The sequence below is a fragment of the Paramisgurnus dabryanus genome, chromosome 19, assembly GCF_030506205.2.
Source record: "Paramisgurnus dabryanus chromosome 19, PD_genome_1.1, whole genome shotgun sequence".
Taxonomy (NCBI): Eukaryota; Metazoa; Chordata; class Actinopteri; order Cypriniformes; family Cobitidae; genus Paramisgurnus; species Paramisgurnus dabryanus.
Genome location: NC_133355.1, coordinates 32,535,256 through 32,547,896, shown reverse-complemented (window position 1 = coordinate 32,547,896; position 12,641 = coordinate 32,535,256). Strand labels below are relative to the sequence as shown.

At 44.4% G+C, this 12,641-nt stretch overlaps 2 protein-coding genes and 5 non-coding genes across 7 annotated transcripts in view; all 7 read left to right on the top strand.

Moving 5' to 3' along the window:
- LOC135735099 (CMP-N-acetylneuraminate-beta-galactosamide-alpha-2,3-sialyltransferase 1-like) overlaps positions 1 to 12,641 on the top strand; it is a 473,227-nt gene that overhangs the window by 154,382 nt on the left and 306,204 nt on the right. The window lies entirely within an intron of this gene.
- On the top strand, positions 308 to 4,376 carry LOC135735065 (uncharacterized). The gene is made up of 7 exons (XM_073812778.1): positions 308 to 685; positions 784 to 1,111; positions 1,194 to 1,995; positions 2,242 to 2,448; positions 2,550 to 2,923; positions 4,124 to 4,282; positions 4,362 to 4,376. The coding sequence occupies exons 1-7, from the start codon at positions 438 to 440 to the stop codon at positions 4,374 to 4,376; spliced, it is 2,133 nt and encodes a 710-aa protein (XP_073668879.1). The 5' UTR covers positions 308 to 437.
- On the top strand, positions 6,539 to 6,610 carry trnap-agg (transfer RNA proline (anticodon AGG)). The gene has a single exon. It is a non-coding gene; the product is annotated as a tRNA-Pro (tRNA).
- Positions 8,102 to 8,175, top strand: trnai-aau (transfer RNA isoleucine (anticodon AAU)). Its single transcript has one exon. It is a non-coding gene; the product is annotated as a tRNA-Ile (tRNA).
- On the top strand, positions 8,668 to 8,740 carry trnaf-gaa (transfer RNA phenylalanine (anticodon GAA)). Its single transcript has one exon. It is a non-coding gene; the product is annotated as a tRNA-Phe (tRNA).
- On the top strand, positions 9,719 to 9,790 carry trnap-agg (transfer RNA proline (anticodon AGG)). Its single transcript has one exon. It is a non-coding gene; the product is annotated as a tRNA-Pro (tRNA).
- On the top strand, positions 11,119 to 11,190 carry trnas-aga (transfer RNA serine (anticodon AGA)). Its single transcript has one exon. It is a non-coding gene; the product is annotated as a tRNA-Ser (tRNA).

The following is a 12,641-nucleotide window of genomic DNA, read 5'->3' as shown; positions in this document are numbered from 1 at the left end:
TACCATTTTCCTCACTGTTATTCCTAAATCTAATCCTAATAATTATTAATACTTGTCCAAAATTCTGCTTCGCCGACTGTTTGTGGGCTGCTTTGTGGTATTTTACTATGAAATGCAACATTCATCCTTATATTGTTTTTGTTTTAATTCACTCAGAGACCTGTTCTGGTCCGTCTCCATCAGCGGAAACAGCAAAAGCACCAGGTCTTCCACATCATCCACAACCAGCTGAGCTTCCAGTTCACTGGAAAGATCATCTTCCACCTTTCCAGCATGAGTGGATACGGAACACACTATTTAAGGCCAACCCGCGAACCGGCAAGCCAGAACTAGTGTCCCAACTGAAGCTTTGGTGGTATCCTCCTCAGGTCCCTTTAATTCACACTCAGCCGCCCGCCTCACCTGACCTCTTCTTCTGTCGGCCCCTTTTCTTATGGATGCCGCTCAAGATGTGGCGATTTCCTCTTGTCTGTGTTCGACCAGACTGTGATAAGCACAAACTAACAGCCGCAGGACTTTACCGTACCGTGCGCAAAGTCTTGGACATCGACGGTTGGTATGATCTTGCCACTGAGTATCTGGAGTGCAAACGCTGCAAAAAGAAATATCCCGCCTGGTCCGAGGACATTTTGGGGCAACTGGATATGGGCCACCGCAGTCAGTTTCCAGCTTTGCTGACATACAGGTAATTCATAATGACAATCATTCATTATTAGGCACTTTAATTTGTGATTTTTTTTTTACCAAACAAAGCATTTGCATGATTATACTGTTGTTTTTTAGATACTCATGTGACAACCGGGTGCTGAGGATGATGAGGGAGAGGACACAGGGCAACAGCGTGACACAGCTGTACAAGAAGCTCATGGAACAACACAGTGAGGCATGGACACAGCGTGTCCTTCAGTACCTGACTGCCTGTGAACCATTTACAAGGTCCTTCCTTGTGCAACCACCTGTGTTTGCGGAGCCTCCCTCTTTACCTGCCCTACCTAAACCTAAGTGGCTGTTAGCCGTGTATGCCAGGGATGTTCTGGGGCGACTGCACGAGGTCAAAGCCAAAATTACATCTGTCTTGGGCTGTGTTCTGAAGATGGACTCCACAAAGAAGGTAACACATCCCTGTATCCAGAAATTTGCCATATGGATATGTGTGTGTACACAGTTTTTAATTATTTTATTTTTTGCAATAGGTCACAAAGAAACTTGCCGGTGCTGCTGCAGGAACAGCTGCCTGGTGCACAAATGTAGGAAACGAACATGGCCAAGTCCTTGTCTCTGTGCTGACAGCCGCAGAGGGACATGGACTGCACCCTATGGCAGCTGGCCTAATGAAACGCTACCGAGAGGCAGGAGAGGCAGCCCCGAAAGTGATGTACGTGGACAGAGATTGCTGCAGTCTTCATGGCAAGTCTCAGGTGAATGTCATGTTTTCGGAGTGGGATGAGCTTGAAGTGCGCCTTGACATCTGGCATTTCATGCGGCGATTTGCTTCAGGTGTCACGACAGAGGCTCATCCGCTCTATGGGATCTTCATGGCACGTCTGTCCATGTGCATCTTTGAGTGGGATCCAGATGATGTGGCTGCTCTTCACCGTGCAAAGGAGGGTGAGCTGGCAGCAAAGAAGGCTGGCCACATCTCAGGAAAGGCGCTGAGTGCCCGCATTACCCGGAGAGAGTTGGCACTGCACTGCCGGAGGAGGACCAGGGGTGTGGAGGAGACCACCAGATTGATTGGATCTCTGGTTGATCTGTTTGACAGTGCGAGTGGTAAAGACACTCTGGGAGTTCCTCTGCTGGACCATGAACGGATCCAGCAGATTTGGAAAGAACAGCGTAAGCACGTACAGTGTATCCAAGACCCTGAGAACTTTCCCCTCTACACGAAGACAGGGACACTGAAGAAAGGCGGTGTGGAACTGTGCTGCTACAGATGTGCCCGTGGCTCTACCTCTTTGGAATCATTCCACCTCCACCTAAACCGTTTTATTCCAGGTATTACATACATATGGATTAAAAATATTTATTTAAAGTAATGTCACATTAATAAATGTCACACTCTACAGTAATATTACAGGTCTTTTCTGATGTCATAAGCATTGACAAAGCTGTCTTACCAGTCACTAGTAACTCTGGTTATAATACCAATAATTGTTTATGTAATTACATAGCACCTCATGTGCAGCACATATCTTGAACATGTGTGACACATAAAACCATTTTTGTTTATCTGACTTTTAGGAACCAGTGCCAGTGATGCACATTTTCAGGCTTATCTTCTTGAGGGCTTGATGCGCTGGAATGATGACAGGATGGAAGATGCCATAAAAGGAGCGTCCTCCATCCGGACATATGGCAGTGCCATGAAAGAGGCTGTGGACAAGCTTTCCCGAACTGTCTTCGGAAAGCCCTGGGATGAGCGCTATCGCCCTCCTGGAGCATATACAGGCAAGAAATTCAATAATTTGTTCTTTTGTAATATTCTACTAAGTTATATATTTAGTGTACTAATGTACTAGACAAATGACTAACTTTTTTTATTCTTGTAGGTGAATTGCTGGGAATGGAGTACCTTTACAGCCAGACTGGCAAAACACTTACTCCAGTGCTCCAGAACCCAGAGGAGGAAGACAGGCTGGTGGAGGAAGTTGATGATCAGGACCTGCAAGATGAGGGGTTTGAGGAAGAGATCATGGAGGACATCACAGTTCCAGTGCTGTATGAGGATGACCCTTGCCGTGATCTTGAAAACAGCCCCTCATCTTTGCCTTTGCATCAGTCCCCAGCATCGATGGCTGATGTGTTACTGGCTGAGCCGTCCACATCATCATCTCCTGGTGGAGAACGACAGCATCTTGCCCCTGCCCATTCAGTGCTGTCACAGCCATCTGACACTGGAAGCAGTATTTCCGACGAGGCTCAGGTAAGGCACTTTAAGGTCTTTTTTTATTGCTAACAAGCATTCCTCCACATACTCTCCCTCTCTGAACCAATCTACTTTCCTTACCAACCTGTCTTTTTGATCCATATTGCAAAATTGCTAAATAAGTTCCAAGATATCCCCTTTTAATACTGTAAATCATGGTAATGAGACTAGAGCAGAACACATGGGTTGGCTTTCAAGTAAAACTGCAATTAGCTTAGAATGATTACTATTTCATTTTCTGCTACAATTCTCTATATTTTTAAAACAATTACTGGAGAAATGCATGGAATTTGCCATCATTCTTTTAAAAATGTTTATAACAATTTCAAAAGCAGTGTGTTAGCATTTGAGACATGTACATAGTATACATAATACATTGTGTTTTGCAAGTAATAAAACATAAATGACAGAAGAATTTTGAAAGATGTGGATATTGAATGCATTGAACTGATGGATCACATTAACCTCTTTACCGCACTGTGACATTAATAAGACGTCCAACCCTGTTGGGTTAGTTGCTTGTTCCTGCTTTGACAGGTTTTGACTGTGTACAGTTTTTAAATGCCCTCTTAGTAGCCTGGTTAGCCAGACCTACATCAAAATGTAAGGTCTGGCAACTCTTCACACAAACGGCTCAATGCAAGGGGCGGGATATAAGGTTGTCCCTCAAAATGCCTCTGCACGCAATAGGATAGCGCTATGACAGATCAGAGCAACAAAGAAGGTGACGTAGTTACTGTAACCAGTCGGCAAAACTCCAAACACATCTTTCTTGCTTAAAAAGGACTTCAGTAGGGTTTATTTGCTCTTCTCTCAAAGAAAAACATAAGTCTAAGTCCTCCAGAGTCGCGGCCAAAGCCGCTTCAAAAGATAGCTGTTCGCCAGCAGCAGCAGCCATTCTCTGTTTTCAAGTAGGAACCGTTGCAGCTCTGTCGTCATCATGTTAAGCCCGCCCCACAGACGCTACACACGATGTGATTGGCCTGACCAAATTTTGGTTTTTGGACCGGTTAAGTGTATTGTGAGTGCCTAGACTAAACCCTGGCAGCAAATATATTTTGCGGCCGCTAGGGTGCGTCTAGATTTCTAGGCTACCCTCTTAGTATTGACCTAAAACAATGCTTGATAGCAATTGAAAAAAATACTAATTAATCTCGTTTTACTCCACATAAATTCACATAAATCTGCATTTACTAGGGAGCAGTCATTGGACCCGATGGCATCGCTGGGTGGGACAAGGTCCTGGATTTGGCTGGTTTCCTGGTGGGTCTTCGTGAGGCTCCTTACCTTACTGACCAGCAGGTGACAGAGGCCATCCAGCTGTGGAAAGCTCTCCTAGATTTCGACAAACAGCAGGTCAACTATCAGCCTCGACATCAGCCTCAGCTGACACATGGGCGCTATAAGGCACCGAAGCGGTCTGGAGTCACACCAGGTGTGGAGAGTGTAAACGGTGTCTGATTGGACATCCTGGGGGTCCAGCGCAGTGGCCCGATGCCAACCGCTTGGTTAACACCATTTGTATGAAGCTTTGTGCTTTACACAAGTCGTCAACCAAGAAAGATGGAGTTTGCATCCCCAGGTGGTCTAAAGTTATTTCAGATTACCACCACATCCGAGAGTTGGTGGTTAACAATCCAACCCTGATGGATGAAACAACGATCCAGCTGTTTGAGATAAACCATAGGACACTCACTCAGTGGTAAGCAAGGCACATCATTCGCTTCAAATTAACTGAATACTTACACACATATATATATAATAAAAATTTCTTTTTTCAGGTTTCGTAAGTGGAAGAATAGACTGGAAATGGGCGTCCTCGGTCAGGGTCTGACTCCATCTAACCCAATTGCTGTGGCTGATACACACCTGCTTCCACCGAGGGAAAAATTGAATGAAGTACCATCAACATCAGGCCCAAAACATCAATTTTTCCTTCCACCAAATCGTGGAGGACAGGCTCCTCTTCTGCGACCAGGTCGAAAGCCAGCTGCTGCCACCAGGGAGTTTCCCATCGCACCTGCCTCCACAGCATCAGGAGTTGTGCAGCCCATTTTAGCACCCATCGCACCTGCCCCCACAGCATCAGGAGTTATGCAGCACATTTTAGCACCGGGGTTGTCGTTTGGCACAGTAGTCTTTAATCCAGACATGACTGTGTCAGTGGTGATTCCACCTTCTGGTGCTTCGACATCCAGTGCAGTCCCAGCTTCCCCTGCTCCGGCGTCTGCTGCTCCTGTGTCCCGTTACACCCAAAGGAACAGGCGCCGACGGGCTGTGGAGAATGAAAGTGGTGTCCAGAAGAGGAAGTATGTGCGAGGGGTTACTTTTAACACGTGCAGCAAATGTGGGCAGCCCAAAACGAAAGAGTTTGGCCATAGCCGATATGGTAATGCCACATTTTGTTTGCGTGCCTCAAATGGCAAATCTTTAGAGGAATGGTTGGCAGAGCAGCGCCAGCAAGAAAGATGTCAAACTCCACCACCTCAATAAATAACATCTTTCCTGTATATATTGTACATATTTGTGCGTGTGTGTGTGTGTGTGTGTGATCATTTCAATATTTGTGTGTATTTATTTTAATAAAAAAATGTACATCTGAAGTGTCTGTGGATCTGATAAATAAATCCGAAAAATCATATCAATCAAATCATATGCCACACAAAAACACGTCTTTAAAGAAACATTTTTATATAAACATAAAAAACATACAAATTTACCTTACTTTCATTACCTTATAAACACGTAATATTTTATACAAAATAATATACACAAAATAATGAATATTAATCAATATAATGATATGTCATAGTACATAACTAAAAGAGGCACAGTTAAATGAACCATGTTTTTTGTGGTAAAAGTGTAGTAACCATGCTTTTTATAAATTTTTATATAAACATAAACAGGTAATGTTCTTTTAAATAATAATATACACAAAATTATTAATATCAACCAATATAATGATCATAGATAATAGGCATAGTTAAATTAACCATATTTTTGTGGTAAAAGTGTAGTATGGTTTTTATTCATTTTTATATAAACAGGTAATGTTCTTTAAAAAAAATAATAGACACAAAATAATAAATATCAATCAATATAATGACATGCCATATAGATAACTAAATAGTTGCGCGGTTAAATTAACCATGTTTTTTTTTTGTAAAAGCGTAGAAACCATGCTTTTTGGTGTATTGTTTACTATTAGCAAAACCATGTTTATTTTGTGGTAACCATGGTTTTACTACAGTACATTTTTTGTAAGGATTTGTTGGATACTTCGTCACGCAGACCACGGGTTCGAGTCCAGCCCGCGGAGGGTGACTTGTTTCAAATATAACTAAAACTACTGTAACATAACATAACGCAGAGGAAAATATCCAGAATATTGTTGCAGGTGAAATCTGGCGCCGCATACCCGCTTTTTGCGTCTTTTTCGCTTGCGTGCGGGGGCGCAAAGATTGGGCCCCTTCCTTTGCGCAGCGAGCGCTCTACCATTTGAGCTAATTCCCCTTATCCCTGCCTCTTGACTGCTTTAGCTTGTTGAAAGGTGGCTGCGACGTTGTGGGAAAGTGTTTGTGAGGGCGGCAGGGCTGGCACCAAACAAGTGGCTCGTTGGTCTAGGGGTATGATTCTCGCTTAGGGTGCGAGAGGTCCCGGGTTCAAATCCCGGACGAGCCCTCTTTAGACTGATCCCTATGAGCTTTAACACACAACACGCCTGTGTATGGCAATTCTGGCAGGAAAGTAATGTCAACGAGAAACCTGCAAAGGACGTCAGAGACCTCTCAGCGACGCGTCCGCCGTTGGCCTTTCCAGGTCGAAACCATGTCCGAGGGGGTCCTTGTTTGTTAACCCCTAGACGATCCCCCTACCCTTTAAGCTTTCTACCGGAGGGCTTGCTGTTTTAACAAGCGATGAGTTAATTTCAAGCAACACAATTGACTCAACCCGAAAAATGACCCAGGCTATTCGACCTACTCCCTCCTGGCCGGGAGAAGCACATCATCCTGGCCACTGGGCCTGGGTAGGTACCCTGAGGTGCCTGGAGCTATGAGACTTAAATATACAACCAGGCTAGTGATGCATGGTGTCCAATTTAGTTTACGGATGATTTATCGGAATTTTCTCCTAAAATCTAAAATCAACACTTGGAAAATGCGATAAAGACATGGCTTCTAAGATGTTACTTGACGTTACAACTTACACTAAGTATTGGGATGCCCCTTTTAATAAAGATGTTTGGGGTGACACAGTTGGCACCCCAAACAGAGCACAGCTGTCTCACAGCAACAAGGTCCCCTGTTCAAGCCATGGCTGGGTCAGGAGGCCTTTCTGTGTGGAGTTTACATGTTCTCCTTGAGTCAGCATGGAATTACTCTGGGCACTTCATTATTTGGTTTCCTTAAACAGTCCAGAAACAACACACACGTTGATCTATACACACACACAGAAACCGAGGGAAGGGCAATTTGACATCTCCAATTCACCTAACCTGCATTTCTGACTTTGCCAATAACCAGTTCTCACCATGAATATAGCCATAGATGCTGAACTGGTTTTAATAGTAAATTAACATATTTATCTATTCCACTTTCTCCAATCAATACAAATATAAATGCTATACCATACAGACCATGTCAAATAATTTTGTTTCCATTTATGTTGCAACAGTTTTGGAAAGGACTTTTTCTGTGCTGAAATGACTGTGGCCCTGTGAACAAATCATTGAAGGGTTTGGGTGATGAGTGTTTTGTTCAGAGCCTGTAATTCATAACAAAGGTGTTCAGCTGGGTTCAGGTCCACGATTATGCAGACCAGTCGACTTCTCTCACACCATTTCAAGTATTAAGAAATAAGCATGTACTAATATCGATAAGAGCTTATTTTGACACCAGCCCAACACTAGGGCTCATTGTGGCTAAACAGAGGAGCAGGACCCAACAGGCCCATCCCCAGGAACTGCTTGAGGAAGCTGGTGACTGCGTTGTGGTCACATGTTTCCCAGTGGCATGGCAAAAAGGAAGCAAGGCTTGGCTTGTTGGTCTAGGGGTATGATTCTCGCTTTGGGTGCGCTCAAATCCCGGACGAGCCCGTATATAGCTTTGTTTCTTGATGCTGCTACACTGTGGACAATTCATGTCAGTCTTCGCAGAACCATTGCTGCTCCATGGCCAGTTAGCTCTGTTGGTTAGAGCGTGGTGCTAATAACGCCAAGGTCGCGGGTTCGACCCCCGTATGGGCCAAGGCTTTTCTCTACATTCTATAGACCCTTTTACAGCTCACGTGATCAAATAGCCTGCGCGCGCATTTGGGCAACAGAAGTGGTGTTATTCCCCATTGGTTCTAACGTGGTAGCAACTCAGAAAGTTTATTAAAACGGTTTCTCAACATCAAAATGTCCCGTTGTTGCGTTTGGTTGCACTAATATAATATACTAATATACGCATATATGTATCTGGCAACTTTATTTTTGGCCACCTGCTAACGTCTTTTATCCACTCCACTATAGTACACGGATCTGGTAGCTGTGTTGAAAATGTTGATAAAGTCAATTTTTTTTTAAATAACTTACTGTTTGTGTTGCTTCACTGTTGATTCTTACGATACTTCCGTTGCCTAAATGTGCGCGCATACGCTGCCACGTCATCATTGTGTACAAACAGTAAAAGGGTCTATTGCTGACTGCTATATTGCTGTGATTTGTCATGAAAATTCCTGCCTGACCAACCTGTCTTGCCGAAATAGCTCAGTTGGGAGAGCGTTAGACTGAAGATCTAAAGGTCCCTGGTTCGATCCCGGGTTTCGGCATTGCGGGCCGTTTCCTGTCAGTTTGGCTTGCTGTGGTTTTGCTGACGGTCCCGGTCCGAGTGTCATTTTCTCTGTGACGCAGTGGGTCAGGCGCTCAGGCAAAGAGTGGTTCCATGGTGTAACGGTTAGCACTCTGGACTCTGAATCCAGCGATCCAAGTTCAAATCTCGGTTGGACCTGTAACACTTTTTGGGTATCCAAGGGAACAGTGTTTCTTACCCCAAAACAATCCCCACGCCCTTTAAGCCTTTCTACCAGAGCACTCAGGATGTAGACAAAAAATTAGTTAACTCAAGCAACATTGAGCACTTTTCCAGTTCTCCCTGGCGATGGGCCAACAACGCACAAGTCGCCAAATTTCAGCAAACCTAAGGACATTACAAGGAAGCAAATTAAACATGTACGAAACTTAGGATAAATGAAAAATGCATTGACGTTTAGGACAAAAGAAACACGCAGCTCATGTGTACAGGCCAAAGGAAACACACAGCTCATGTGTACAATCTGACAGTGAAATGTATTTAAAAGACTTACCAGCAATGACAGGAAGACAAATGAACATTGAAAAAAAATGATTCCAAATTTAAATCGCAACAAAATGCTCTAGGAATGTAAAGCTCCTGCTCCATGTTGCTTTGAGAAATAACATCCGTATAGGAGACGTTCATGTGTGTGCTCAGGTGTCATACTGAGGACCGACACTGGGACCTGTTGGCTTTTTGAGGCAAAACGTAAGAGCAGGACCCAATGTAAAGCTTCACGCTTACGGTCTGTAACATCAGTGCAATTCACAACAAACCACAATCACGTGGAGAATGGGGGCATCGATCCCACTACCTCTCGCATGCTAAGCGAGCGCTCTACCATTTGAGCTAATTCCCCTTACCCCTGCCTCTTGACTGCTTTGGCTTGTTGAAAGGTGGCTGCGACGTTGTGGGAAAGTGTTTGTGATGGCGGCAGGGCTGGCACCAAACAAGTGGCTCGTTGGTCTAGGGGTATGATTCTCGCTTAGGGTGCGAGAGGTCCCGGGTTCAAATCCCGGACGAGCCCTCTTTAGACTGATCCCTATGAGCTTTAACACACAACACCGCTGTGTATGGCTATCCTGGCAGGAAAGTAATGTCAACGAGAAACCTGCAAAGGACGTCAGAGACCTCTCAGCGACGCGTCCGCCTTTGGCCTTTCCAGGTCGAAACCATGTCCGAGGGGGTCCTTGTTTGTTAACCCCTAGACGATCCCCCTACCCTTTAAGCTTTCTACCGGAGGGCTTGCTGTTTTAACAAGCGATGAGTTAATTTCAAGCAACACAATTGACTCAACCCGAAAAATGACCCAGGCTATTCGACCTACTCCCTCCTGGCCGGGAGAAGCACATCATCCTGGCCACTGGGCCTGGGTAGGTACCCTGAGGTGCCTGGAGCTATGAGACTTAAATATACAACCAGGCTAGTGATGCATGGTGTCCAATTTAGTTTGCGGATGATTTATCGGAATTTTCTCCTAAAATCTAAAATCAACACTTGGAAAATGCGATAAAGACATGGCTTCTAAGATGTTACTTGACGTTACAACTTACACTAAGTATCGGGATGCCCCTTCTAATAAAGATGTTTGGGGTGACACAGTTGGCACCCCAAACAGAGCACAGCTGTCTCACAGCAAGAAGGTCCCCTGTTCAAGCCCTGGCTGGGTCAGGAGGCCTTTGTGTGTGGAGTTTACATGTTCTCCTTGAGTCAGCATGGAATTACTCTGGGCACTGCATTATTTGGTTTCCTTAAACAGTCCAGAAACAACACACACGTTGATCTATACACACACACAGAAACCGAGGGAAGGGCAATTTGACATCTCCAATTCACCTAACGTGCATTTCTGACTTTGCCAATAACCAGTTCTCACCATGAATATAGCCATAGATGCTGAACTGGTTTTAATAGTAAATTAACATATTTATCTATTCCACTTTCTCCAATCAATACAAATATAAATGCTATACCATACAGACCATGTCAAATAATTTTGTTTCCATTTATGTTGCAACAGTTTTGGAAAGGACTTTTTCTGTGCTGAAATGACTGTGGCCCTGTGAACAAATCATTGAAGGGTTTGGGTGATGAGTGTTTTGTTCAGAGCCTGTAATTCATAACAAAGGTGTTCAGCTGGGTTCAGGTCCACGATTATGCAGACCAGTCGACTTCTCTCACACCATTTCAAATATTAAGAAATAAGCATGTACTAATATCGATGCTAAGCGAGCGCTCTACCATTTGAGCTAATTCCCCTTACCCCTGCCTCTTGACTGCTTTGGCTTGTTGAAAGGTGGCTGCGACGTTGTGGGAAAGTGTTTGTGAGGGCGGCATGGCTGGCACCAAACAAGTGGCTCGTTGGTCTAGGGGTATGATTCTCGCTTAGAGTGCGAGAGGTCCCGGGTTCAAATCCCGGACGAGCCCTCTTTAGACTGATCCCTATGAGCTTTAACACACAACACCGCTGTGTATGGCAATCCTGGCAGGAAAGTAATGTCAACGAGAAACCTGCAAAGGACGTCAGAGACCTCTCAGCGACGCGTCCGCCTTTGGCCTTTCCAGGTCGAAACCATGTCCGAGGGGGTCCTTGTTTGTTAACCCCTAGACCAGTGGTTTTCAATCTTGTCCTAGGGGACCCACTGCCCTGCACATTTTGCATGTCTCCCTTATCTAACACACCTGATTCAGATCATCAGCTCTTTAAGGTAGAGATCCATGAACAGAACTGGGTGTGTCAGTTAAGGGAGACATACAAAATATGCAGAGCTGTGGGTCCCCTAGGACCACTGCCCTAGACGATCCCCCTACCCTTTAAGCTTTCTACCGGAAGGCTTGCTGTTTTAACAAGCGATGAGTTAATTTCAAGCAACACAATTGACTCAACCCGAAAAATGACCCAGGCTATTCGACCTACTCCCTCCTGGCCGGGAGAAGCACATCATCCTGGCCACTGGGCCTGGGTAGGTACCCTGAGGTGCCCGGAGCTATGAGACTTAAATATACAACCAGGCTAGTGATGCATGGTGTCCAATTTAGTTTACGGATGATTTATCGGAATTTTCTCCTAAAATCTAAAATCAACACTTGGAAAATGCGATAAAGACATGGCTTCTAAGATGTTACTTGACGTTACAACTTACACTAAGTATTGGGATGCCCCTTCTAATAAAGATGTTTGGGGTGACACAGTTGGCACCCCAAACAGAGCACAGCTGTCTCACAGCAAGAAGGTCCCCTGTTCAAGCCCTGGCTGGGTCAGGAGGCCTTTCTGTGTGGAGTTTACATGTTCTCCTTGAGTCAGCATGGAATTACTCTGGGCACTGCATTATTTGGTGTCCTTAAACAGTCCAGAAACAACACACACGTTGATCTATACACACACACAGAAACCGAGGGAAGGGCAATTTGACATCTCCAATTCACCTAACGTGCATTTCTGACTTTGCCAATAACCAGTTCTCACCATGAATATAGCCATAGATGCTGAACTGGTTTTAATAGTAAATTAACATATTTATCTATTCCACTTTCTCCAATCAATACAAATATAAATGCTATACCATACAGACCATGTCAAATAATTTTGTTTCCATTTATGTTGCAACAGTTTTGGAAAGGACTTTTTCTGTGTTGAAATGACTGTGGCCCTGTGAACAAATCATTGAAGGGTTTGGGTGATGAGTGTTTTGTTCAGAGCCTGTAATTCATAACAAAGGTGTTCAGCTGGGTTCAGGTCCACGATTATGCAGACCAGTCGACTTCTCTCACACCATTTCAAATATTAAGAAATAAGCATGTACTAATATCGATAAGAGCTTATTTTGACACCAGCCCAACACTAGGGCTCATTGTGGCTAAACAGAGGGGCAGGACCC

Excerpts from the sequence above, each read along its gene's own strand:
- LOC135735065 (XM_073812778.1), top strand. The coding sequence starts at position 438 with ATGCCGCTCAAGATGTGGCGATTTCCTCTTGTCTGTGTTCGACCAGAC. Across the intron at positions 1,112-1,193 it reads AGATGGACTCCACAAAGAAG|GTCACAAAGAAACTTGCCGG; the intron begins GTAACACATCCC and ends TTTTTGCAATAG. Across the intron at positions 2,924-4,123 it reads GTATTTCCGACGAGGCTCAG|GGAGCAGTCATTGGACCCGA; the intron begins GTAAGGCACTTT and ends TGCATTTACTAG.